At 54.1% G+C, this 27582-nt stretch overlaps 1 protein-coding gene across 12 annotated transcripts in view; it reads left to right on the forward strand.

Moving 5' to 3' along the window:
* RGS3 (regulator of G protein signaling 3) overlaps positions 1 to 12323 on the forward strand; it is a gene marked incomplete at its 5' end in the record, with an annotated part of 163344 nt that extends 151021 nt beyond the window's left edge. For 11 of the 12 annotated variants that reach the window (XM_080819968.1, XM_080819965.1, XM_080819976.1 and 8 more), the window contains 5 exons: positions 5888 to 5952; positions 9226 to 9327; positions 9715 to 9776; positions 10398 to 10564; positions 11372 to 12323. In XM_080819968.1, the coding sequence (XP_080676094.1) occupies positions 5888 to 5952; positions 9226 to 9327; positions 9715 to 9776; positions 10398 to 10564; positions 11372 to 11557 (582 nt within the window). In that variant the 3' untranslated portion in view covers positions 11558 to 12323. Of the gene's footprint in view, positions 1 to 5887; positions 5953 to 9062; positions 9125 to 9225; positions 9328 to 9714; positions 9777 to 10397; positions 10565 to 11371 lie in introns of those variants that run through there. The other variant, XM_080819969.1, reaches the window with a different exon arrangement.
* Positions 12324 to 27582: the final 15259 nt, after the last annotated feature.

Genomic DNA, 27582 nt, shown 5'->3' on the forward strand with positions numbered 1-27582 from the left:
TGTCTGGCGGGCACTGAGATCCCAGGGCTCACTACCCACCAGGCCTCCCGATCCTGACTCCACACCCACTCCCCAAGACCCTTCCGTGTTCTGTTGTGCCTATAAATACAAACACCTAGGGGCGCCTGGGTGGCTCAGTGGGTTAAAGCCTCTGCCTTCAGCTCAGGTCATGATCCCAGGGTCCTGGGATCGAGCCCTGCATCGGGCTCTCTGCTCAGCAGGGAGCCTGCTTCCCTTCCTCTCTCTCTCTGCCTGCCTCTCTGCCTGCTTGAGATCTCTGTCAAATAAATAAATAAAATCTTTAAAAAAATATATTAAAAAAAAATACAAACACCTATATGCAGACACACCCATACCTTCACGCACACCCTTCTAGTTCCCCCACCCGACTGATCCGAGGGCCTGTTTGGGGGCAGATATGCCTGGACCAGCTCTGTTGTGTTTCAACTTCCTCCTCTGGGAGCCCTGGGTTTTCACTGGCCTCCCCCACCCTCTCTGGGCCTCCCGTTTCCTTTCTTGGGCTTGAGCCACAGCGTTGGCAGGGGCTTCAGAGGCTGTGCCCCCATGGTTTCCAGTGGCCCGGCTGCTAGTCCATCCTCGTGGACATCCCGCTTACTGCGGCCATCTGGCTTCTCCGAGAGCCCTGCCCTGCCCTGGAGGTTGAGGCTGGACCAGTGCCTGACCCTGTACCATCCCTCATGGCCCCTGGGACTGGGACAATCCCTGCCTTTTCTCTGAGCCTCAGTTTCTTCATCAGCGAAATGAGTATGGCAATGATACCTCCTTTGTGGGACTGCAGGGAAGGTTAAGTAGCCCCACGTGGGTGGAGCGTTTTGAGCGGTGCCGGTTCTCGGCACTCGGTGGGTGCTCCATAAATGGGAATCGTGTTGATGCCGAGGAGGAGGAGAGCAGTGGCAAGTGTGACAGCATGTATGCCAACGTTCACAGAGTGCCTCTGGCTCCCTTTCCTGGCGTGCACAGCACCACTGCCGGGTGGGTGCCCTTGTCCTTGTCCTCCAGTGGGGAGACTGAGGCTGAGAAGTGTCTTGTCCCAGGCCACATGGCAAGTGCTGCTGGAGCTGGGCCGTGGCCTCCCCCTGCCCAGTCCTCCCTGGCTCGACTCCCAGACCCTGCATATCTCAGGCTGGTGAGGGACTGGTTGTGGGGGGCTGTGGCAGGGGGGAGGCAGTGGGCTCTCTCATGACTTCCATCTCCCTGGCTTGGGTCTGGTATGGGCCTGGCTTTCTCGGGAAGGTCAGCTGCTGCCTACAGGCCACTGTTTCCAGGCTGTGCCAGGCAGGAGGTGAAGAGGAGAGGGTCGAAGTCTTTAGGGGGAGTCAGACAGACCTGAGTTCAAATCTCAGTTCTGCCTCCTCCTTCCTGGTCCCAAGTAAGACCTTGGCCAAGTTATGTCTTTCTTTGAACTTTTCATTTTCTCTTATAAAGTGTGAGTGTTAAGTCTTCCTTGGATTTGCCCCAGGGATTCGAGAAGATTGCAGTATGTGGAAAGCTCTGTGCCCGTGGCAGGGATCCTGTCACGATGTGAAACCTAGGAGGGCCCGACAGAGCTGGTGTGACCCTGGGCTGGTGGTTGTGCTGCTGTGTGGCTAAGCTGAGCTGCCCGGAGGGCCGGCTGCCTGTCACAGGGGCGACAGTCCCTGCGTTACTGCTCCCCCCACCTGTCACCTTGCCTTGTTGGGCGTGGAGCGATTTCTTTCTACTGGGAGCAGGAACATCTGAACCAGACAGATCTGAGAGACAGCCCACTCACTCTGGTCATTTTACAAATGGGCTGCCTGAGGTCCAGAGAGAAGACCTCCCCACCAAGGTTAACCCCTGGGCCATCCCCTGGGCCTAGCTCCTGGTGCCGAGTTGAGTTGTCTCACAGCGCCCTCTGCTGTCAGACCCCTGCCTTGCTGGCTGCCCTTTGGCTCCCCTTAGGCAGAGCCACAGGCCCTTAACTGCCCTTTTCCTGGGAGCCAGAGAAGCCCTGAGCACAGCTGTGTCTGGGCCCAAGTTGCTGCCTTTCATTTCTGCCTCAGCCTGGCCTGGCGTGGCCCAGGGTCGTGGGTCGTCCTTTGACAGCGAGGAGACAGAGGCTGCAGCCCTTCCCTGGCCACGCTTCCTTCTCCCCTCCTCCTGCAGGGACTGGCTTGGGCAGAGGCTAACTGCCACACCAAGCTCCCTGCCTGGGCAGGAGGTCAGACCAGAGCACCCCTAAGATGCCTTCCGGCTCCAAGCTGTGACAGTACCATCTAGCCCCCTATTTTCAAAACGCTTAAAGAAGAGTTATTGCCAATGTCTAGACAAATACGGGTTGCATTTAGATCCAGCATTTCCACAGGGTTCTACAGGGTCTGCCAGGCTGGGCCAGGTCAGAGAGGGACGGGGTGTGGGGGACTGGTGCCAGGCATGGCTGGGGAGCCCCAGAAGTTGGGTCGAGATCAGTGAGAGGAACCAGGTGAGGCCCCAGCTAACAGGAGCCCTCGGTCGTGGGTGGGCTTTGGAGCTAGGCCTGAAATTCCTGGCCACTTGCCAGCTCGTGGAGCCCAGGGCCTCAGTTTCCTCCGTTGCGAACTGGGGCAGATGACAACAGATAGTTCTCAAAATGGTGGTGAAGATGAAATGAGATAAAAACGCTAAAGCCCTTCATTGCAGCCCCCGGCACGTAGTGGGGCCTCAGTAACCAGGCACCATACCCACCACAGCTGGAGGTCAGCAAGTGCTGGTGCATACCAGGCACTGGGCTAGGCTCTTCCTGTGTGTTCACTTAGTTAATTTGCACCACACCCCGATGCGCTGGGTCTGGTTATTATCCTCATTTTACAGATACAGAGACTGAGGCACAGAGTGAGGTTGTAACTCAGCTAAAGTCAATGAGCTCAGAAATCACTGAGGTAGGATTCCAATCCAGGCAGTTTAGAATCGACACTCTTAACCACAACTATTATTATAGTTATAATTACAGTAAGAATTATAGTTATTATTCCAGAAGGCAGGGAGCTCCCAGTGCCTGGAGTGGCCGGGTGGGGGCTGGGCGGGCCCTAGGGATTCCTGCCTGGAGTGAAGGGAGGGTGGGTAGCTCTGGGCTCCCCTCCATTTCCCTTTCAGCAGGGAGGGCCCCGTAGCATAGCAAGGCAGTGGGGAGCAGATGGGAAGGAGAGGCCTTTAGTGTACTGGGTACTGGGCAGGCCTCGTTGTTGCTCCCAGAGAGGGGAACCTTGGGGGCCACTGTAGGGCTGGGAATCGGAACCCTGACTTTCTGGCTCAGTTTTTCTCTGTTTAGCCTGCAGCACCCCCCCACCAATGCCTGGGTTTCCCCAGATGCTCTGGGGGTCAGCGCCCAGGGCCTGGGCTATCGGGCTGATTGGTGTGGGTTGGTCCCTGCTGAAGATGACCCCCTCCCAGCAGTGGAAGGAAGAGCCCATTTCCCAACAGTGCAGAGGCTGGGGGTGTGGGCAGGGCGGGAGTGGCCCCCAGGCCCATTGTGTGGGCTCGATAAAGTACGGAAGCTGAGGTTAGAATGGGAGGAAGCCCAGCTCCTGCGGCCCTTTCCCACGGGTGGGGGCTCTGGGCACTGCCTAGCCCGGCCGGCTGGCGTAAATGCAGCCAGTATGCACACCGGGCCGCGGTGGGAAGACTCACTAAGCAATAACCTGGGCAGCCCCTCGTTACAGAGGGCCCCAGCATTGCGCCCCAGGGGCCAAGATTTGATAGTGGTGACTCTCCGGACAGCCAGGGGGCTGTCACCCCACCTATGCTGTAGCTAACGAAGCTGAAGCTGGGAGGCTAAGAAACTCCTCCAGAGCCAGCGGAAATAGGACCAGTACCTGCTTCCTGCAAACCCGAGCTCTGGAGTCTGCACCATAGATGGGTGTGTGCCTGTGTGTGCACGTACACACCCGTGTTTACAACCCTGGCAGGGCAGTCTTCTCAGGAAGGAGGTGGCACTTCCCCAAGTCTTTTACTGAAAACATTCAAAATGTGCCCGATCCTTACATTGGAGTAGCAGCATCCTCTGGTGGAGAGATGCGGGCTTTAAATGCACACACCCCTAGAGTCCTGCTGTCACTTCAACTCTGGGTATCTCTGGGCTAGTGACTTAACTTCTCTGAACCTCCGTTTGCTATATGGACTTACGCTGAAGATTAATGGGATAGTATCTGGATAATGCCCATTCCGGGGTCTGGTCTACAGTATGGATTCATCCTTCCTTCCTTCCATCCATCTATCCATCCATCCTCGCATGGGTGTGTATTCCACTGATGCTAGTCGCTCCCCCTGCTGGCTATATCTGGAATAAGGCGACTTTTCTTTCCAGAATTAAGGCCACTTTAAGAATTAGCCCATCTTTATTTTACAAATGAGGAAAGCCGAGGCCCAGGGTGGGGCTCATGAGGAATCAGAGCTGAGATCCACACCGGGTGGTATTCAGTCTTGTCTTGGGGCGTAGTGTCCATACCCAGCCTACTCTGAGCTCTAACTCCTCTCCCATCTTGGAGCATTTCCTGGGCTCCTGCTCTAGGGTGGCACTGGTGGGACCTTGGATTTCCACTGGAGGAAGGGGACAAGCACCAGCAGGGCAAGGGAAACAGAGGACAGCCCTGGTAGAGACCGTGGGAATCTGGAGTGGTCTGGAGAAGAGGAGTGGCAGACTGGGGGGAAGAGGAGAGAGGGCATTCCGGGAAGGGGACATGGCACCAGGAAAGGGGAGGGGAGAGAGAAGTGGGGGAGGTGCAGTCTGCACTGCAAGGGGTCAGTGGGGGGGATCCAGCTGCAAGCTGGGACTCAGGCAGCTACGGCCTCAAGACTCATTGTTCCCAGTCTGCTTTCCCTCTCTTGATGCTTCCATTCATTTGACAAATATTTGCTAAGCTCCTACTCGTGAGAGTGAGATGCTCACCCCGTGAGGATGACCCAGGCAGACAGAGGCCTTGCTTGTGAGAACTCACAGTCAAGCAGAGGGGACAGATTTAGAAAAAGCTCTTTGGAATGTGGGACCTCAAAAGGTGCGTAGGGGGCGTGGCCTTTGTTTAGGGGTCTGGGAGTGCTCCCTAGGTGAGGAGGAATTAAAGTGCCTTACCGGAGACTGGGTCGAAAAGGGAGATGGGAGGGTCACAAAAGCATCCCCCGTGGAAGGTATAGCACAGGTAAAGGCCTGAGGTGACAGGGCAGGTCAGGCAAAGACCTTCCATTTGGCTGGAGGGCAGGGTCAAGGAGGTGCTGGAACAGGGGTCAGGCCGAGAGATACACGAAGGAGCTGTGACTGATGTTCAAACACAACTTTCTGCCCAGATCCTAAGACAGCACACCATGTGTATCATGTCACAGAGTTTGGGTGTGACCCTGGGGTCACTGGGGAGCCATGGAAGACTTTAGGCAGGAGAGGTTCTCTCTGGCCTGTATGACAATTCACTGTCCACCCTGCTGACCAATCCCAGGTCTCGGCCAAACCTCAGAAGCCTGAGTTAGTCATTAGGATCTCGATTTTGAAATTAAGAAATCGAGGCTCACTGAGGGATGGTGACTGGCCGAGTCACAGGGCAGAACCCCTCCTGGAGCCCCTGCACTCCAGTCTGCCCTTCTGCCTGCAGCGATCTGTCTCCAGATCAGCCATCTCTGCTTTGTCTTTGGCTTCTCCCTCGCAAACCAGGCTCCTCTTTGCCCCGGGAGGAGACCTCTTTGGCTGGAGGATCTGCCAAACCAACCACACTTCATGGACAGACTGTTCCCAGTAATGGGCCTCCCTGTCCCTCGCCTGAGGGGTAGGAGCTTTGCAGGAGAGGGGTGGGGCTGTTTGGAGGCACCGTTGGATCCCTAAGCCCCTCTTTGCTCAGGCAGCAGCCTTTGATGCCCAGGCTTTAAAATGTCTGTCTTTCTTCCACAGATGAGTGGGGCTGACGCGGTTGGAGATGACGATGAAGCCTCTCGGAAGAGAAAAAGCAAAAACCTGTACGTTGGAAAGTTCTCTGTTCTCAACCTTGCTGTCAGGGAGACACTCCATGTAACCATCCTTCCTCCTCGGTCCTCGGGCTTGTCTCTCCTCCAGGGGTACAGGTGGGGAGAAGGGGCTGTGTCAGTCCTGCCCTAGACAGACACCAGTGAACAGCAAGATCTTTTAAGACTTGCCCGTGGCCCCAGGGTGGGGTCACTAGGGTCCTGGGCATCCGGCCCTGCCCTCAGCATTCATGCAGAGCGAGGCAACGTGCTGATTCAGTACCTGGAAGCCCCAGGGAACCAAGCAGAGGCAACCAGCCAGGTTGTCCTGGCCCTGGCCCAGCCTCTTGAGCCAAGCAGTGGCTAAATGACCTTGAGAAGTGCTTTACGCCCTCTGGGAAAGGACACGGGATTCCCCCTTTCTCCTCTTGAGCTCTCCAAGGCTCGCAGTCTTTGGCATTGCCAGGAGGTGGCACTGCTGGTCCACGTAGTGCATCCCACCCTCCCCAGCCTTTCTGGCCCTGTGTCTGGGGCCTTATGCACCTGGTTTGGAGGTTCGTTAGAGGTGCCAATTAAATGAACAGGGCGTGTGTGGGTTCTTCTTGGGTGTCTTTGTACACCTGGGCCCAAGGCCCTGGAGACTAGGGGCCGGATGGAGAGGAGGCCATGGGGAGCCCCTCTTCCCCTCCAGGTTGTGTAGTGCCCACCATTACTTGCCAGCTGGGCCTGGGGGAGGAGGACAGGAGTCTCCCCAGATGCCTCCTACAGCCATTTCCCTGGCCTCTGCTTTGGCTAGCGTCCACTACTCTAGAAACTCCTTCTCCCCAGCTCCTCTGCCCTCTCCAGGTTCCTGCGGCAACTATAGGCTGCTCTCACTCTGCAGCCAGGAGCAGTCCCGCCTTCTAGGGAAAGTGACATGCTCCAAAAATAGCCCTTTGCAGTATCGCTGGGTCCAGGTATCACCAAATCGGTCACTCCCAGGGGAGCAGCAGTGGGGGGGGGCCGTGGAGGGTGGGCACCTGGGGAGCTGGAGCTCTCCTAGGCCGGTCCCAACTCTAGCCTTCCTTCAGGATGGGTTCGGCCTTTCAAATGCCCGAAGCTCACGTTCTTAAAAGCTTCGTCAAAGACCCTTAGAATCTGGGATGATAATAAAAATAACTAACACTTGTTGTGCCAGGTACTGTTCTATGTGCATTCGTATATTGTATAATTTAATCTTTACCGTTATTTTATTTTACATTTCCTTTTTTCTCTCACATACCCTATTTGCCCAATGAGTAAACCGAAGCAGAAAGAAGTTGCTTGTCTCGGGTCGCCCAGCAAGTACGCGGCAGAGTAGAGATCGGATGCCTGGAGTGCTGGCTCCAAGAATATAAATACAAATATATGTATTTTTTCTCTCAGAGCCTGTTCTGTTGAAGCTCTGTGTAGGGTATTCTGAAGGAGGTTTACAGAAGCCCTGCTAGGTAGGCTTTGAGCCCCTAGTGATGAGAGTCCTTTCCCCAGAAGCCACTCATTCCATCTCTTCGTGGCTCTGATTGGAGAAAAGTGCTCCTTTAGCTTCCTTAGTGCCCCTTGCCACTTGTGGGTGGCTGTTCTGCCTTCTGGACCCACAGGGGAACACCTGGGGCCTGACTGAGCTCTGCCACCCTGTCAGACCACTAAGCCCCAGGAAGTCCGATGCTGGCAGCCCAGTCACCCCCGGGCATTCCGAGGGCCCCAGTCCTCACCCAGAGGACTGCCCATCCCTGGACTCCTCAGCCTTAGCTCATTGGCTTGGACCTTCTAGAGCAGGGTCCCCATCCCTGGGCAGCTGCCCCAGACCTGCAGGACAGGATATCTGGGCACTTTTGCCCCAGGCAATGTGCTAACACTTTATGCGCATTTTCTCCTTGCTTGTCAGAACAGCCCCAGGAGGGGTTGGATGGATGGGGAAATTTGACGTTCTGAGAGGTGAGGTGTCTAGACCATGAGCACACAGTTGGCCACTGCTGGAGCTGGGATTTGAACTCCAGGCCGCGTGGCTCCAGAGCCTCACACTTAACCTCCACGGGGTACCACCTCCTTCACTGACTCACCCAGGGCGTCCCAGAGGTCTTAATGCCACTTTAAGCCCAAATAACTTCAGAAGCATGAATACTACAAATTCAACAAACACCCATGTGAAAGTTGAATTATTCAGATTTCTTTTACACTTGCTTAGCTTTGTGATTTTTGCCAACACATTTTGGATTTTTAACTTTTGGTTACAGTCAGCGGTTTTTATCTTTAATCGGAAGAACAGAGACCAAAACTTAAGAATAAAAAAATGTGTCATTCAAAAACCGCAAAACTCAGTGTGCATTTAAAAATTACATAATTAAAATTCCAAATGGCGTTTTGGAAAGGTTATAGGACTTGTACTCCTGCAGTTATCTGAGCTCGAAACGTACTCAGACTTGTGGGACGCCGTACATATTCATGGATGCATGTATCCAAAGCCAATGACAGGCCCGGGCCTACTGCCAGGAGCTATCCTGGAGCTGCCCAGGGTAGGGGGTCTAGAGACAAGGGGGGCAAACGTGGCCATGGGGCATTTAACCCCTTTCTCGCCACCAGCTTTGCCCAGTCCCGAAAAGGGCTGCCTCCTGGGGGAGTGGCAACGCTAAAAATGCTTCCTAGCTAAAAATAGCCACTCCTGCCACCCTGGTGGGCAGAGCCCTCCCCCCTTCCCTCCCAGCAATTTGCTGACTTGTTTTCTCCTCCTCCCCCTGGCGTTGCCATGGCAACGGGGAGGCCGGTCACAAATAACTGGGCCTGGCTTTTTGCCGGGCAGGCCCCAGAGGCCGCCCCTTGCGGACACTTGCCCCTTTCACGGGCTCCCTCTCTGGGTTGGCCAGGAGGGATATTTTCCTCCTCCCTCCCCCTTCAGCCCCCCCATCCTGGTCCCTCCCATTTCCTGGCTCCTCCTGTCTGAGTCCCAGCCCGGCTTGTGCCTGGGAGCCCCAGTCATCCGGTGGGGATCCCGGCGATCGCTCGGCTGCAGCACGCGCCCGCTGCTGCCTGCCACCCCGGGACGCAGGGTGAGGAGCTGGGGGTGCTCCCTGCAGACCGTCCCGGGCCCCAAGGTGGGGGGCCCTACAGAGATGCTCCGAGGCATGTACCTCACGCGCAACGGGAACCTACAGAGGCGGCACACGATGAAGGAGTAGGTGTCTCCCCTCCACTGCGCACACCCTTCCCACCCTGAGGTTGCAGGGGCCGAGCGTGCCAGGCTGACCGACCCCCCTTCTCTGCTTCTGCCCCCAGAGCCAAGGACATGAAGAACAAGCTGGGCATCTTCAGGCGAAGGAACGAGTCCCCTGGGGCCCAACCAGCGGGCAAGGCAGACAAAATGGTGAAGTCATTCAAGTAGGTCCTCTCTGCCTCCCTGGGACCCCTCAGGCACCCACTGGTCCCCAGGGGAGCAGGGCTGGTGGTGGGGTTAAATGGAAAGGTGGGGGGGGGTTGGCTTGTTCTAGCTGTGGGTTAGACGGAGGCTCTCTTTGAGGGAGGCTGGTACCTGGCAAGCAGCAGCCCTCATGGGGAACGGCTGCCGAGCAGGGGCGGAGGTGGGACCCAGAAGGGATGCTGGCCCAGAGAGAGGGGCTGGGCCCCCTTCTGGGCACCCCCCCCCACTGGGCTCAGCCACTGCCCAAGCCAAGGGCAGCTAGCAGAGACCCCCACCCCTCTAGCCCCAATCACCGCACTTCCCCGAACCTCACGGTGCCTCACTGTGCCCCTTCCCTCGCCCCTCAGGCCCACCTCAGAGGAAGCCCTCAAGTGGGGTGAGTCCTTGGAGAAGCTGCTGCTTCACAAATGTAAGTGGGGGCCAGCTCCCCTCCCTGTGTGATCTCTCCCCTCCCCCTTCCCTTTCTTTCTCTCCCAGACCCTGAGAGTGTGGCTGGTCCCAGATAGGTCGCCTTTCCCTCTTTCCTGGGTCCCATCAGGTGTCCCTCTGTTGGGAGAGGCTGAGGCCCTTGGGCTGGCCTTGGAGCCGGCTTCTGCCAGCCCCTCCCTGTCCCTGGGAGCTGGCACTGCCTACAGGAGGCCGCTGGGACCTGTGTGCTCAGACCCAGAGACTTCCAGAATAACAATAAACATTTCCACGTACTGAGGGCTTCCACTGGGTCAAATGTGCCCCGCGTCTCATGGGCAGGATCCCTCTGGTCCTCACAGGGCTCCAGGAGATAGTCTCATGACCCCCATTTTACAGATAGGGGAACTGAGGCACAGACATGGGCGAGACATGGCCAAGGCCCACAGAGAGGCCGTGCAGGGGGTGGGTCCACATCCCGGGGCTCCTGGCTTTCCGAAGTGGTTATTTTACTAAGCTCCCCACATCTGCACCCTAAAAGGCCCCTAGAGGGGAGGCTGGGGGGTCCAGAGGGCAGAAGGGGCTGGTTCTGCCTCTCATCCTGGGCCCTGGGCTTCTATCACAGATGGCTTAGCAGTGTTCCAGGCCTTCCTTCGCACCGAGTTTAGTGAGGAGAACCTCGAATTCTGGCTGGCTTGTGAGGACTTCAAGAAGGTCAAGTCACAGTCCAAGATGACAGCCAAGGCCAAGAAGATCTTTGCTGAGTACATCGCCATCCAGGCCTGCAAGGAGGTAAGGCCGCAGGCTGGGCCCTCAGATCCCCCAGCCCCACCCCAGCTCCAGAGGCCTCTCATGCCACAGGTACGTGGCAGCCTTAACAAGGAGCCCAGGAAGAGGGAGGCCAGAGTGACTCTTGGGGACCGTGTGTCTAGGGTGGAGAGGAAGCAAGCTGGGGCCCTGGGAAGAACAGAAATCCATCAGTAACAGAAATGGCCACCATTGAGGCATGGGATGCTGGGCGCCCGCCAAGCCCTTTATGGATGCACTCTTTTATTGGATCCTCACAACCTGTAAAATGGGCTTATTATTATCTGCATTTTAAAAATGAGGAGACGGTCTCTGGGAGCCCAGGTTGGAGTTGCTACCATCTAGTAAGTGCTTACTGAGGGCCAGGCCCTGGGGACCAAGTCCCAGGGGGTGACCTGTGGACTGACTCCCTATCTGCTTACTATGGATGACCTTGTGTAGTCTGTGGCACTCTTAGAAGAGTATACCATCCTTCCTAGCCTACAGGTACGACAGTGGGCCTCAGAGCACTTAGGCGGTCTGCTTGGGGCTACATGCCTCTGTCCAGCCCTGCTGGGATTCCAATCAGGCAGAGGTGGTCTTTCCAGGCCCTGTAAACTATCCGCCCTCCAGTGAAGGACTGAGCCAGGACTCGAACCGCTGCCCCAAGGGTCTCCACTCTACGACTTAAGATGGGGAGCAGAAAGGCTCAGAAGTGAAGGGCTGGGGAGGTACCATTCCTGGCCCCCCCCAACCCCCAGGGTCAGCCCCCTGCAGGTGAACCTGACCTGTACTGCCCTCTGCCCCCCACAGGTCAACCTGGACTCCTACACGCGGGAGCACACCAAGGTCAACCTGCAGAGTGTCACCCGCGGCTGCTTCGATCTGGCGCAGAAGCGCATCTTCGGGCTCATGGAAAAGGACTCCTATCCGCGCTTCCTCCGCTCTGACCTCTACCTGGACCTCATTAACCAGAAGAAGATGAGTCCCCCACTCTAGGGGCTGCCGGGGTAGAGCTCCGTGTTCACACCAAGTGGGCTGGGCCCCCTTCCCACCTGCCTCTCTCCCTCTGCGACGGAGGGGGCAAGCGAGCCCCTGGAGGCTGCATCTCCGGACGGACAGACAGATGGACATTCGGATGAGCGGCCTGGAGGAGAAGGACTGGCCCTGTTGGGTCCCCACTGCCCTGGTACGAGGGGACCTGAGGGCCCTGGCAGGTCAGGGGCCCCGGCTGAGCCGGATCTGGAGCTGCTGCTCCGTGCTGCGTAGACTCAGCAATGACCAAGTTCCTTAAAGAACTGGCTGATGGGGCAGGAGGCCTAGCTGTGGGCTCCAGGGCTCTCAGGGGTGGGGAGTGCACTGGGGCTCGCAGCTCAGACCCACCCCCACCTTGAGTTTTATTTATTTAAACAGTAGTCGGATGCTTGGCACGTCGTCCTGTAATAGGAAATTTTTGCCTCATCGGTTTTCCTAATTTACAAGTGCAATATTTTAACCAACGCCTTGTGAAAAGCCACCTCGCCGAGAGGGTGGACACCACTTTCCAGTTTCAGGGGTTTTGCTGGTCCTGGGCACCGGGGGGGGGGTGGCTGGGCCTTCCGGACTGATGAGGCCTGGAGGGGCGGGTACTGCGTGTGACCTCGCACAGAAATCCTGCACCCCCCCACCGAGGGAGGTGTCCCTCGGGGGCCCTGGAAAAGCGTGGCCCCCTCAGACCACACAGTAGCCGAGCTCTGGAGCAAATAAAAGGCCTGTGTTATTTCTCATTGTTGACCCTTTCTGTGTGTTCCTGGGTTTGAGCTTTCCCAAGGTGGACTGGGGCTGGGGGTGGGGGTCAGTTGGCAGCTTCTACACTCTTGCTGTCACCTGCCTCCCAACCCAGAGCTACACACACGATACCCCGGGGCTCGGGCTCCTAGGCTCTCTGCCATGCTTGTTCCGTGTAGCCTCTCATCTTCTCCACCAGCCTGGGAGGCGGGGGTTATGCCCATTTCACAGATTGGGAGAGCGAAGCACAGACAGGGTGGGTGACTCGGCCAGGGTCATATGACTGGCAAGTGGCAGAGACAGGGTTCTGCCTAAGCCCCGCTGGCTTCCAAGCCTGTACTCCAGATTGCTGTCCCCTGCTTCCTACAGGACGGAGTCCTAGCTTGGCTTCCAGCTGGCTACATCCCTTTCATTCTTCTGCCCATGGCACCTTGAGATTCTAGCAGAACTTTCAGGTGACACAGGACTGGTTGGTAGAGGTGGACGAGGCTGGCCTCTCAGGCTGCAGATGGGCAGGCCCATGGATGCCAGTCAGAAGGAAGGAAGAGCTGGGCAGGTGACAAGGAGTAGGGCTTACAGAGAATCCCTCTCTCTCCCTGGAGAAGGCTTTCTACTCTGTGCTTAACCGGAGATGCAAATTTAGGCAAGGCCTGGTCCAAAGCCGTGTTTCCCAGGAGGCCCCGGACCACTGGCCTGGAGGGCGTAGAAGAGAGCCTGGAGCCTAGGCCAAGCTGATGCCAGAGCTGGACCCACCTGCCCCCACATGCAGCCTGCCAGGGTCTGGGGGTCAGGGGCCTGGGCGCCGCCTGGAGCGGGGCCTGACCCAGCTGGGCTGACTTCCGTGACACCGGATGGAGTTGGTGCAGGAGGGGCTGGGCTCCGTCTCCCTGGATCTTGTTCCTTACCTGGGGTCCTGGGTTCGGGTCCACCCGCCATGACTTGGAAATGCAAAGGACGTGGGGCTTTGTAGACGCTCTCCTCTGTGCCTCCCCTCACTGTTTGCCCTGGAGGCCCAACCCAGGGCCAGGCATACAGTAGGTGCTCAGTATGTGTTACAGCCTTTTTTGTTAGCACTGGAGTGTGAGCCCTTCCAGGAGTGGGGCTGGGTCCGGCACTGGACCTGGCCTGAGCCATGTTGGGCCTTGTAATCAGTGAAGGACTTTCCCACCACGGAGCCACCAGAGCCTCGATGAGGCTGGAAGGACAGCGAGGGGCAGAGAAGTGCCCCTAATTCAGAAACAAGGGTACCTCACAGGTGTCATCTAGGCCTGAGAAGTGGGGACCTGACAGCTGGGAAAACAGTCCCAGAGGGGACCACAATACCATTCCTGTTCCTTCCAAAATGGCTAGTGGCAGAGACGGCGGTGGAGCTCAGGACTTGAGTCCCAGCCTGGCCCGGCCTCTCTGTGGTGTCTTCCCCTCCGAGGAGACACTGTGGGCCTGAAGAGGCTCACCTTGCCCTTTCTTCAGGTGCCAGGGATTTAGCCTCGGGCCAAGCCCTCCACCTTCCTGCCCCCCAAGTTGCCACGGAAACCAAAGTCTTGCAGAGCCAAGTCAGGCAGATGGAATTCCCATTTCGGAAGGCCCCCACTGCCTGGTTTCCATTACTCACACTGGGTCCCCTGGCCCAGAGTGGCTTTGGCTGTGCTGAGCAGCTGGAGAGCAGACTGGAGAGGTGCCGGGATCCTCCTACCCTGGGCCCTGCCTGGGCTCCCTGGGGACCTTGGCTAGAGCCCTTCTCCCCGCTGAGGCCTCAGTCCTGTCACATATACAGTGGCTGGACTGCTCCTCATTTTCTTTTTTTTTTTTTTTTTTTTAACAAGGAAGGAGCAGCCCCCTTGCTCTCTGTCTGGCAATCCCAGGCTGGTCAGTGTAGGATCTGATGGCTGTGAGGTCCTCCCGTCCAGGTCCCTTCCCATTCTACAGATGGGAAGACTGAGGCGTAGGGAGGGAAGCAGCATGGCATAGAGGTGAAAGGCCTGGACCCTGGCTCCACTGTCTCTGACAAAATCACATCACCTCTCTTTGCCTCAGTTTTGTCATCTATAAATTGTACATACTGGCACCTTTCCCAGAGCTTTGGTGACTAAGTGAGGTTGTATGGGCAGTGAGTTTAGCCCTGCGCCAGCTGCCGTTAGTGACCTCATCACTCAGGGTCACAGGGAGGTGGAAAGCTTGTGCTCAAGTGGTCCAGGCCTGGGCTTTACCCTGATTGCTGTGGACAAGGAGCCTCTAGACTCAGTTCCCATCTCCCTGTCCTTCCAGGAACGTTTCGCTAGAGGACAAAGCCAGCCTGTTCCAGGGAGTGTCAGAAACAGCCTGTCCTTGCACCATTGCCCAGTCAGCCCGGCTGGGAGCAGTTGGGGTCAGCTTGCAAATAGGGTGTGAAGGGTGGAAAGGGGAGAGGGCACGGCTGTGGCGCTCGGTTGGATGCCAGTGGGAGGGGACTCAGCGTTGGCCTGCCTGTGCCAAACTTGGTCTGACTCCTTGTTAGCTGGGCTGGTCTGGTCCCTCATGCTCTTGGCCTCTTGGCCTGGCTTGGGGCAGATATGGGCTCCCAGACTCTCTAGCCTGGAAGAGACCACCTGATCTAAACTTCTGTCTTGTGCTTGGGTCCCTTCTTGGGTTCCTGCTTGCATCTCTCCTGTGACAGGAAGCTCATTCTCTCCCAAGGTATCTCAGGAGGGCCTGGGAGCCTCTGGGGGTTCTAAAATTCTTTCCCTGTGAAATCAGGATCCTGGGGTGGGGTGGGGTGAGGGGGACAGGTTAACAGTAGCCCCTATGGGTCTCCCACCTAGGTTGTCCCCCACAGGCTCCCTGATTGTCTGGTTTCACTCCTCTCTTCTCCCCTTACCCACCCAGACTCCTCTGCGCTCCTCACCCCCATGTCCTTGCCTGGCTCCTCTGCTCCCTTTGCCTACTGTCCCCTCCCTAGGTCCCTCTCACTGACATCCTACTCTAGAAAGTCTCCCTGATTCACCCCCTCTGCCCCAGCCTCTCCCTCAGGGCTCTCTGGCCCTCAGGAAACAAATCCCAGGGCCGAAGACAAGGGCTCTTGTTTTGCTTACTATCGGCAACATCTGTGAAACATCTGGCTCTGCCTAGCTTCTTCCTGGCAGGGCTGGGCAGGAGGAAAGGGGGTACCTTGGGCCCCCTGCCACCAGGGTAGGGTACTCCTTCCTTGGGTCGGAGGAAACAGTGGGGGTGAGAAAGAGCTTCAGGGCTGGTCCAGGCCTGCTCAGCAGAGATGGGAGTGTGGCTTCGGGGAGGGCAGGGCCAGCTGCAGAAAAAAGATCATTGCTACCGGGGCATCAGGGTGGCTCAGTCGTTAGGCACCTGCCTTCAGTTCAGGTCATGATCCCAGCGTCCTGGGATTGAGCCCCACGTCGGGCTCCCTGCTCAGCGGGGAGCCTGCTTCTCCTTCTCCAGCTCCCCTGAGCTTGTGTTCCCTCTCTTGGTATCTCTCACTGTTATAAATAAATAAAACCTTAAAAAAAAAAAAAGATTGTTGCTACAGCCACACAAAGGCACACACCAAGGGCATTCCATGCCTTATCTCCATCAGTCCTCGCAGCGGGCCTGGAGAGGTGCTGAGTGTTGTTCTCCCTTTACCAGTGAGAAAGTTCACATTCAGGGAAAGTGGAAAAGTATGCTGTGGCTGAGCAGAGACTGGGACCCCAATCCCTAACGTCCAGGCAGCCTCACCTCCAGCCGCTCAGAGGGAATTAGTGGAGAGCACAGGTTCTCCTGGGTCTCCAGGATGAGCTTTTCTAAGGAAGGTCGTGAACTTCAGCGTGCGGGGATGTCTGCTCCTGGGCCGAATCTCAGTTCTCAGTAGCTTTTGATAAATTGCCTTACTTATCCGAGCCTCAGTCATGTCACCTATAAAATGGGAATAATCCCACCTGATAGGTCTCAGGTGGACTCAGTGAGATATTAAATAGGTGTAAACCTCAGCACAGGGCCAGCCCCAGAGGGGGTGCCCCATGGAGGGGCAGACAGGGAGGTCTGGGGCTACCACCGAGCATCCAAGAGGTGAGTTCAGGCCAAGCAAGCAGCTGGCCAGAGGAAGCCGCCCCCGCATCGGCTCCACGGCCAGTTTCTAAGACAAGGCCACCAGGGGCTCAAGGACAAGGGTGGGGCCCCAGGACAGTGGGATTGAGCTCCAGGCCTCAGGGGGTTCAGAGAGTCCTGCTTGCTGTTTCAGGGACGCCTGAACATAGCACCCATGCTGTCAGGCAGCTGTCTTGCTCTCAGATTCGTCCCCAACCTGCGTGTGATCTTGGATGAGGCCCCTTCCTTCTCTTGTTGGTTTCTTCTGGAAAGTAAGGAGAAACAAGCTTGCTTTCTGTCTGAGCACCTTCCGAAGGGGCAGATGGTGCTTTGTGTGATGTGAGGGGCTGGGATCCAGGCCAGGTATGTCTGCTTATGCGGGATGTGTGTGTGTGTGTGTGTGTGTGTGTGTTGTGTGTTGTTAGGACTAAAAACAGAGTTTCAGCTACTTCCCCAAATGACTTGGAGGGGCCTCAGGACACGGCCTTCCCTGTCCCTTCGCCAGGCTGATCCGAGGAAGGATGTGCTGGCACATACTCGTTCCCCTGAGGTAAAGCCTGCACCTCCCCAACCTCTGCTATAAACCATCCCCCGACCAAGTCCAGGCTGAGCAGCCCCTTCCAGGCGCCGAGCTCAGTTTGCAAAGGCAAAGCTGACCGTCCCTGGACTTGCGGGAAGGAAACCCACACCCACCGTCTGCTTCTGCTGCCAATTTGTGGTAAGTCCCTTCCCTCACTGGGCCTCACTTGGCCCATCTGAGAAATGGGTGATGGGGGGGGCTTTCCAATTTCTCTCGAGGAGCCTTTTGGCTCTGACAGCTTAGGTTGCATTCACTTCTCCCTCTCGAGCGCTCTTGCTGCAAGGACTGGCTCGCTCCCTGGAATCTGTCCCTTGCAACGCAGTGGGGGATGGTGACGAGGAGCGTGGGCTTCAGAGGCTGACAGACCGGAGCTCGAGTCCAGGCTCAGACACTTACTCGCCGTGTGGCCGTGGACAAGTCACTTCGACTCTCTGAGCCACTGTGTCCTTATCGAGAAAGAGGGGATACTAACGGTTCCCATTAGTAGGGTCGTTGTAGAGAATGAAAACAGGCTGTGAGCTCCCTGCCTGGTCCGTGTTCAGGTCCTTCAGTGCCCCCTCCCTGGGCTCAGATCCGCTCTGGGCAGAAGGGTCAGCATCTCCCCAGGGAAAGGTCTCACTGAAATGGAAGCGGTTTGGGTTTTCTGTTTCATTTTAAATTTCGAAATAATTATATGTTCACAGGAAACTGCAAAGAAATGTCCCATGTCCCCTTCACCTAGTTTCCCCCAGTAGCTACGTCTCCCCTAGTTATAGTACAATCTCAAAACCAAAATCGGACATTGGAACAGTGTGTGTTTCTATGTTATTTTGTTACATGTGTCGATTATGGAACCGCTATGGAAATGGAAACACAGAACCGTGTCACCACAAAGATCTCCCTGGATACTCGTTAGTCACACCCATCCCCCACGCCCCCCCATCCCTGTGCCTTTGCAACCACTCATCTCCTCTCCAGCTCTATAATTTTGTCATTTTAAGAATGTTATATAAATGGAAGCATACACTATGTGACCTTTCGAGATTGTCTTTCTGCACACATCATAATACCCTCGAGATCCGTCCAAGTTGTAGTGTGGGCCAACCGTTCGATCCTATTTATTGCTGAGTTGTGTTCTGTGGTATGGAGATACCACAGCTCGTTTCACCATTCACTTATTTTTTTTTCAAGTTTATTTATTTATTTTTTTTAGATTTTATTTATTTATTTGTCAAAGAGAGAGGGAGAGAGCATGAGCAGGGGGAACGGCAGGCAGAGGGAAAAGCAGGCTCCCCGCTGAGCAAGGAGGCCTATGCGGGACTCGATCCCAGGACTCTGGGATTATGACCTGAGCCGAAGGCAGGCGCCTAACTGACTGAGCCACCCAGGTGCCCCAACCAATCACTTATAGAAGGACATTTTGGTTGTTCCCAGTTTCCATATGAAGCTGCCATGGGAAGTGGTGTAGAGAGTTTTGTGGGGACACAAGTTTTCCTTTCTCTGGAATAAATGTCCTGGAGTGCGATTGCTGGGTTGTACAGGAAGTGTAGATTGAATTGTAAAAAACTGCCTCACTGTCTTCCCGAGGAGCAGCAGTGAGAGATCCAGTTTTTCAGCCTCCTTGCCAGCATTTAATGTTGCTTCTGTGTTTTTTACTGTAGCTGTTCCAATAGGTGTGGGATGCGATCTCATCAGGTTTTCATTTGTGTTTCCCTGATGACTAGTGACATTGGGCATCTCCCCGTGTACTCTCCACCTGCATATCCTCTTTGGTGAAATGTCTCTTCCCATCTCCGGCTCATTTTCTAGAGTGTTTGCTATTTTTACCATTTTGAGTTTGAGAGCACTTTATATATTCGGTGAATGTATCCTTTGTCATGTATGTGATTTGCAAATCATTTCTCTGGGTCTGCAGCTTGTCTTTCCATGCTCCTAATGCATCTTTTGCAAAGCAAGAGTTTTTTAATGTTGACCAAGTTCGTTTTATCACTTTTTTTTGTTTTGTTTTTAAGTTTTTAATTTTAGGTAATCTCTACACCCATCGTGGGGCTTGAACTCACAACGCTGAGATCAAGAGTCACATGCTCCTCCGACTGAGCCAGCCAGGTGCCCCCTTTTTTTCTTTGTTTTCATTTCTTTTTTTTCTCTTCTCTTTTTTTTTCTCTTTCTTTATTTTGTTGTTGAGATTATAGTTTTCTCACTTTTTTTCCTTTTAGATCATGTTTTGGGTGTTATGTCTCAGAACTTTTCACCAGTCCCTAGGTCTAAAGATTTTCTCCAGGGCGCCTGGGTAGCTCAGTGGGTTAAGCCTCTGCCTTCGGCTCAGGTCCTGATCCCAGGGTCCTGGGATCGAGCCCTGCATCAGGCTCTCTGCTCAGAAGGGAGCCTGCTTCCTCCTCTCTCTGCCTGCCTCTCTGTCTACTTGTGATCTCTGTCTCTGTCAAATAAATAAATAAAATCTTAAAAAAAAAAAAGATTTTCTCCCACACATTTTATAGTTTTACCTTTTAATCTATAGTCCCCCATTAATTCTTGTGGAAGATGTGAAATTGAAATTGAGATTCTTGGTTTGTTTCTTGTTTGGGGGCTTTTTTGAGGGGGGGCACAGGGATGTCCATTTGCTTTAGCACCATTTGTTGAAAAGTCTATCCTTCATCTACTGGGTTGTTTTTTTAAAAAACCCAGCTTTATTGAGATGTAACCACACATCATGTAATCTACCTATTTAAAGTGTGCAACTCAATGGTTTTTAGTATTTTCACAGAGCTATTCAACCATCACCACAATCAATTTTAGAACATTTTTATCACCCCCTAAAAAATCTCCATACCTATTAGTGGTCACTCCCTTCTCTCTTATCCCTACCTTCCCGGCTTTGGGCAACCACTAATCTACTTTCTGTCTCTACAATTTGCCTATTCTGGACATTTCATGTAAATGAAATCATACAATATGTGGTCTTTTCTGTCTGGCTCCTTTGACTTGGCGTAACATTTTCAAGGTTTGTCATGTGATATGGATCAGTCCTTTTCTTTGTACTGCCTGGTAATATTCTATTGTATCGATGTAACAGACCACATGTAATAATAGACCACACTGTATTTATCCATTCATCAGTTGATGGGCCTTCAAGTCATTTCTGCTCTTCGGTTATTATGAATAGTGCTGCTATGAACATCCACGTGCAAGGTTTTGGGTGGACCTTGTATGTTTTCAGTTCTCTCGAGTGTATATGTAGGTGTAGAGTCCTAAACACATTGCCGAGTTGTAAACAAACCCTATATGCTTAACCTTTAGAGGAACTGCGTTCCAGCCTTCACTATGTATGCCCACCAGCAGTATGTGAGGCCTCCGATCTCTCCACATTTTTAGTAAATGCTTGTTATAATTTATTTATAAATTATAAATTTATAATTTACTTCAGCCACCTTGTGTGTGTAAAGTGTTATCATTAAATTGCTTTTGCAAAAAATCGGTTGGCTATACTTCTAGGGGTCTATTTCTTGCTTCTCTATTCTGTTCTATTGATCAGTGTTTCTGCCTTTCCCCCAATGCTGTATGGTCTTGATTACTGTAGCTATACAATAAGTCTTGAAATCAGTAGACTGATTTTCCCATTTTATTCTTTTTTTTTTTTTTTAATTATTTTACCTCTTCTAGTTCCTTTGCCTTTCTATATGAATTTTAGGGTAATCTTGTCTCATCTACAAAAAGTCTTCCTGAGATCTTTTTTTTTTTTTTCAAGACTTTTATTTATTTATTTGACAGACAGAGATCACAAGTAGGCAGAGAGGCAGGCAGAGAGAGAGAAGGAAGCAGGCTCCCCATTGAGGAGAGAGCCGGACCTGGGACTCAATCCCAGGACCCTGGGATCTTGAATGAGCCAAAGGCAGAGGCTTTAACCCACTGAGCCACCCAGGGGCCCCAGTCTTCCTGAGATCTTGAGAGTAATTGTGTTAAACCTGTATTTCAATTTGGACAATATTCCAATTCACAAGCCTGCCATGTCTCTCCATTTATTTAGATCTGCTTTGATTTCTTTCCATCAGCATACTGTCGTTCCCAGCATACAAGTCCCATTTTGTTAGATCTAAACCTAAGTGTCTCATTCTTTTTTTAATGATTGTAAAGAATATAAGTTTCAGTTTCCATATTCATTGCTTGCACATTGAAATGCAGTGGATTTTTGTACGTTGACCTTGTAGCTTGTGACCTTGCTGAATTCAGTAGTTCTGGGAGGTTTTTTTGTAGATGTCTTGGAGTTTTCTGCACAAACAATCATGTCATCTGCAAATAGATACAGTTTTATTTTTTCTTTTCTGATCCATATATCTTTTACTTACTTTTCTCGTCTTGTTGGGTTTCAGTCTTTCATCAGTAAGAATGATATGAGCATTCGGTGTTTTTTAAATGTTATTTACCAAGCTAGTTTATTTATGTAGCATGTTTATATGTATTTATGTTTACATATATTTATAGAGGACATTTTTTATATGCAAATTGCTCTCTATTCCTAATCTTCTGAAAAATTTTTCCCTGAGTAGGTGTTGAATTTTGTTAAAAACTTTTTTTGCATCAATTGGTATGATCACACAACTTTTCTTGATTAGACTGTGGATATGGTGGATTACACTGACTCATTTTCAAGTATCAAACCAGTCTTGCATCCCTGAAATAAACTTCATTTGGTAATGATATTTGATTTTTTAATATGTTGCTGAATTGTCTTTGCTAATATTTTGTTAAGGATTTGTACTTCACCTACAGGAGAACTATTGGTCTGTGGTTTTTCTTTTTTGTACTGTCTTTGGTTTTGGTATCAAGGTAATACTGGCTTTCTAAAATGAATTGGAAAGTGCTCCCTCCTCTTCTGTTTTCTGGGACAGATTGTATAGAATGGGTGTTTTCCTTTCAGATGCAAGCGTATGTTAGGCCTCTGTTTGAAACTTGTCTGCTATTGTCCCATCGGCCAAGACAAGTCACATGGCCGCGCCCCAAGTGGAGGGTGGCAAGGATGGTCTGCCTCCAGCGGGCAGAGCTGGAACTCACGCAGCAAACGGAGTGAGTGCTGGGATGGATGAAGAACGGGGACCAATGGGGCAATCACAGAGGAGTTCACCTCCTTGTGGGGTATTTTCACCCCAAAAAGCTCTTCACTCCAGGCTGTAAGCACCCGCAGGCCCGTGCATGTGGAGCCTTCCCGGAATCTTCCACATCTGACTGACTGGACCTCCCAGAAGGGGCTTATGGATGCTAGCAGTGTGATATAGGGACTCCTAATTTAAGCACAACTTTTAAATCAAACCCCCAGTGTGGAAATGACAGAAGACCTTCCTTACAGAATAATCAGTGATCAAAGTCCCAGACTCTGTTAAGTGAGCTCCAAAAACAGGATTTAATCTACTCAATTTGGTTTATTCCCATTTCTTTTCTTTTCTTTTCTTTTTTTTTTTAAAGAATTTATTTATTTGAGAGACAGAGAGAGAGAGCACAAGCAGGCAGAGAAGCAGAGGAAGAAAGAGAAGCAGACTCCCCGCTGAGCAGGGAGCCTGATGTGGGGCTTGATTCCAGGGCCCCCAGATTATGACCCGAGCTGAAGGCAGACGTCCAACTGACTGAGCCACCCAAATATCCCATTCTCATTTTTCCAACTATTTACTGTTTCATTTTCCAGCCTTTCTGTTGGTAAGTACTGTGTTTACATCCACAGGGAACTCAGAGAAGGATGAAATCTGGTCCCTGCAGACCTCTGCAACCTTGTTACCCGCACATCCATCTCTGCTCTGTATAACCCCCAACCTCAGGACCTTTGCACATGTTGTTCTCATGGCTTTCCTGCCACCTCTTTACCTGGCCATCTCCTTCTTAACCCTGAAAACTCAGCTTGGAGGGTATGTCCTCCCGGGATTCTTTGTCAATATTCCAAGTCAGGAAAACCCTTCTCTGAGCTATCCCAGCACAATGCTCAGGTGACTCAGTCCTGGAGTTGCCACTTACACTTCTTTTCTGAACTGTGACACCCTCAAAGCCTAGAACGGAGTGGTTGTCTGGGTCCCTGGCCCAGCAGGAGCTTGAAGGCTGACAGTTGAAGGCCTGAATGTGTGGAGGCTGAGTGTGGCGATCACAGCCCCACAGACAGAGTCTCTGGGGTTTGCCTCATGTGTCTCTGGTGTGCAGCCCTCTTCTCAGAGCTAGAGGGGCTATTAGGAGCACCTTTCTGTCCTCTTCAGCCCTGGGCTCCTCCTTCAGAACTTCTACTACCCCTTAGGGAAAAGCTCAAAGGAAGCCCCGGAAGCGAGGGTGACCACAGAACTGGCCCAGCCAAGGCATGGCCTGGATGGTCAGGAAAGCCTTGCCTGGCATTTCAGACCCTGCTCCACGGAGCCTGAGCTGCCTGTCAAGTCTCCCTTGGCACAGCCTCTCACTGTTCTGCACAGCCTCGTCTCTCGTCCCTTTGCTTCTGCTGTTCCTACCACCTGGAGTCCTTCCCTCTTTCTCTTTGCTTTGCCAGTCACGGCCTGTTCTTCCAGGGTTTTCCTCCGAACCAGCCACAGGCTGAGTCTGAAAGTCCGTACCAAGGGTCTGCCCTCAGGGAATTATAACTGGCCTCGAATTTTCCACTAAGTATTTTGCGGGTGTGAGTTTGGACTCTCCCCTGAGGGTGACCTGGGAGCTGGCCAAGCTGGACTTGGCCCACAGTAGTGGCCAGGAAGAGCGGGGCCGCTCCTGAGCCCTGCGGTGAGATAAGCAGCTGGACCCCAGCACTCCGGTGGGACTATTTTCAGTGGCTGGTTCCCGGCAGGCTCGGCCTGCTCTGGGCCTGGAGGGAGAACAATGGGCCATTGAGCCTTATCCAGCCCCATGCCCTGTGAGGCCTGCGGGAGGGTAAGTGACCGTCTGTGTGCTGGGGATGGTGGTGGGGGGAGGGCAGGGCTCAGAGGCCGGGGAGGACAGAAGTTGCCTGCCCCCCCCCACGCCAACCAGCCCACAGGCAGGAAGAAATTCTGTTGAGCGCTCTTCATCAGACTTCCTGTGGGGCCAGGTGCTGGCCCAGCTGAGTGCTCCAGAGGAACGTTCTCAGAAGCCACAGCATGAACACTTCTTAAGCCCTTTGTGTGGGCCAGACCCCGTGCTGAGCACCACACATGCTGTCTCATCTTTATCAGCCTCATTGTACAGGTGTGGAAACCGAGACCCTGGCTCACACAGCAAGCAAGAGGCGTAGATGGGGCTTAGACCCAGGTCCTCTCTGTCTCCTTCCAGTGGGCGTGACACTGCAAGGCTCTCCCGCCCCTGCCTCCCACTCTCGGGTCCTCCTTAGAACTTGTGGGCTTTCGTTGCTCCTGGCTCTGACTCCATGAACCACCTTGGGCACACCTGCCTTCTCTGGGCCTCAGTTTACTCATCTGTACACTGGGGGCAGCCCCTCTCTCGGGGTTGCTGAGGGGGGAGCCAGAGGCCACGTGGGACGGTGCTCCACAGATGGGGAGCGGTGGTGCGTGGTGGGGCCTGCCTCCTTTCCAGCATTCGATGATTTAAAGAGCCACTAAGTTAGGTTCTGTTCTTCCAGGAAGCTGTTCACCCAGGAAATGCTCTCTGCATTGTGTGGCCGGGTGTGGCAGCTTTGTGGCTCTGAAGGCTGGGAAGGGCAGCTCTGTCCAGTGCCTTCAGGGAATCTGGTCTGGAAGGGGCAGCAGGCCCATAAATCGGTGATGGCAGTGCAGTGAGACACACGCAGGAAAACAGCAGCACTTAGGGGAGCCTCTGTGGGCCACCATACCTGAGCGCCACAGACCCACTGGCCTCAACAACAGAAGCGATTTCCTCACTGTTCCAGAGGCCGGAAGTCTGAGGTCAAGGTGTTAACTGAGTTGTTTCTCTGGATCCCTCTCTCCTTGACTTGCAGGTGGTCACCTTCTCCCTGCGTGTCCACACCATCGTCCCTCTGTGCACGTCTCTGTCAAAATCTCCTCTTCGTATAAGGACACCAGTCCCATGGGATTAGGGCCACCCTAATGACTTCATTTCGACTTAATCACCTCTTCAAAGGCCCTATCGCCTACAGTCACATTCTGGGGGCTGGGGATTAGGACTTCAGGATAAGAATTTGGGAGTGGGGGACACAATTCAGCCCAGAACAATGGCTCTTCAAAATAACTGACAGCAGCTGCTTTGCCTACTGGCACAGAATGAATCTGTCTCAGGTGAGGCCCCTCCTGGGGTCTCTGAGGAGCCAGCCCTGAGGAAGGGCTCCAACAGAACAGGAGAAGGGGGAGAGACTAGGAGAGGGAGGAGTTTCCAGAACATTCTCAGGGGACAGGTCCCTCCCCCACCCCAGCTGGTTAGAGATTCTCTGGCGTCAGGGAGTGTTGACCAATGCCCAGGAATTGAGGTGCCTCCGAAGGGCAGTTTGTTTGGTGCACTGGAATCGCTCTCCGCCATCTCCACAAGGCCAGTAAACCCTGCTGTCCAAATTCAGTCTGCATTGCAAGGCCTTTGGGATAAGATAGGGGGTGGGGTCTTTCCAGACTGGAGCCCAGTGGGCCACTGGGGCAGAGGGCAGCTGTTAGGGCGGAGAGCAAAGAGGACCAATGAGGACATAAGCCTGCCGAAATCCACATGAACTCTGGGGAGCATATGCCAGGGCAGAGGGTGGGCACTGGAGTTATCTTATCATGTAGGACAGCAATAACAGGAGGATATGGGGACCCCAGACAGTTCTCCTTGGGAAGAAGGCACCTACTTTGGTCCGGAGCGGTACGCGTCAGGGAAGGCTTCCTGAAGGAGGAAGACTATGGTGGGTTTTTTTTTTTAATTTGAGAGAGCGCGAGTGCACATGCGCACGCATGAGGGCGCATGCGTACGTGCGAGAGCGTAAGTGCGGTGGGAGGGGCCGAAAAAAGAATCCCAAGCGGGCTCTGCCCCAGGTGTGGAGCTGTGCACGAGGCTTGATCCCACGACGCTGTGATGACGACCCCGGCCAAAACCAAGAGCGGGACGCTTCACCAACTGCGCCATCCAGGCGCCCCAAAACTAAGGTGAGCCTTTGTGCGTCAGAAATCCACAGAGGAGGGCGAAGGCGTTCCAGGCAGGGGGTCCTGTGAGGCCATCCGCCCGTGGGCTGCGGACGCTGAACCCCCCTTGCTGAGCTGTCTCCCACGTGCCCGGCCACCAACTAAGCTCTTCCCATAGGTAATGAAGCAGGTGGCCACGGGGGACGGGCCGGTGTGACAGGTTCAGGTGAAAAGGTGCGGGGGAGAGCAGAGGGGAGGCCGGCCCACCCGAGGGGGTCTGGAATGTCGGGACTGAAGGCTTCGCTGCGCTGGGGGAGGCAGGAGAGTCTTTGAGCCGGGCTGGTCCAGTGACGTGACCCCAGGGAGGAAAAGGCCCGATGGCCTCTGACGAATCCCGCGTGCTTGGGGTCAGGATAGTCGTGGAGTGGTGAATGGGACCCCGGAGCTCGGTGTGAGGGGACCAAGGGGTCGCGGAGGGCCACTCCGGGCTCGGCAGTTGGTGTGGTTGCTGGATGGCATTTTGATGGATGGCCAGCCTCTTCCAAGGAGGGCTTGGTGGTGGCTTTCCAAGAACTGCTGTTTCTTTCTCCCCTGCAGCTCCTGCTCTCGGGCCAGGAGGGGACGGGCCTTTGAGCCAGGCAAGCCCCGCTTGTAACCCACGCTGGCCAGTGTGGCCAGGCCCGGAACAGGGCGCGCGTCAGGCGCCTCCTCCATGCCTGGCCTGGGCCCAGTGCCTCACTCAGCTGCACGTGCTCCCCCAGCCATCCCAGGAGGCAGCTCCGGTGCTATCCCCACCCTACCCTGGAGGAAACCAGGGCTGGGGGAGGAGGAGGACTTGCCCAGTGCACCTGGGCCCTATCAAAAGGCGGTGAATCTGGGTCTTTCTATCCAAAAAGCCCATCTCCCAAGAAGATCCCCTTGGCCCCACCCTAGCCAGGTTGCCTCAGTTTCAAGAAGTAGGGAGGAGCTTCTACCAACCCTTGCTGCCTGAGGATCAAGGGGATACATGGGTGGGAGGGTGCTTGGCCTGGCTGAGCCTATGGGATGGGGACGGAGCCTCTGGGATGGGGACGGATGGAGAGGTGGGCAGGAGGAAGGCCCATATCCCTGCTGCGTGTAGCTCCAGCCACTCCCTGCCCCTCCTGGCTCCCATATGGGCAGGGTCTGTGTTTCTGCAGACAGGGAAGAGAAGCCAGCATCCCTCATGGAGCTAAACCCTATAATCCCATGACTTCCACTGACCCCCCTGCCTGATCCCCAAAGCCAAGAGGCTGTCCTCCTGGCTCCAGAGACTTCTCCTCTCCTTGTGGCTGCCAGGGGCCTGCCTTCACCTCAATCTCCCCTCTGAGCTTGTTTTCTCCTCTGTTAAAATGGGGCAGTGATTCCCCCTGCCTGGGTGGGTGTGAGAGAGAAACGAGACCCCAGGCCTCTGAACGCCCAGTCTGAGCACCGTCCTGGGGATTGCTGTGTCTTTGCTCGATGGCTCTTCAGCACTGAAGGCTAGTCCATTGTTAGGACGGGCAAGGGGACTAGGCTCCGGCCACTGTTCTGTGGGTAACATGCTTCTCTGAACTTCAGCCATGTTGCCTGTGACCCTTTGGGCTGGGGATTTTAAGACTGGTGTCCCCAGA

This window comes from Martes martes (genome assembly GCF_963455335.1).
Source record: "Martes martes genome assembly, chromosome: 12".
NCBI lineage: Eukaryota > Metazoa > Chordata > Mammalia > Carnivora > Mustelidae > Martes > Martes martes.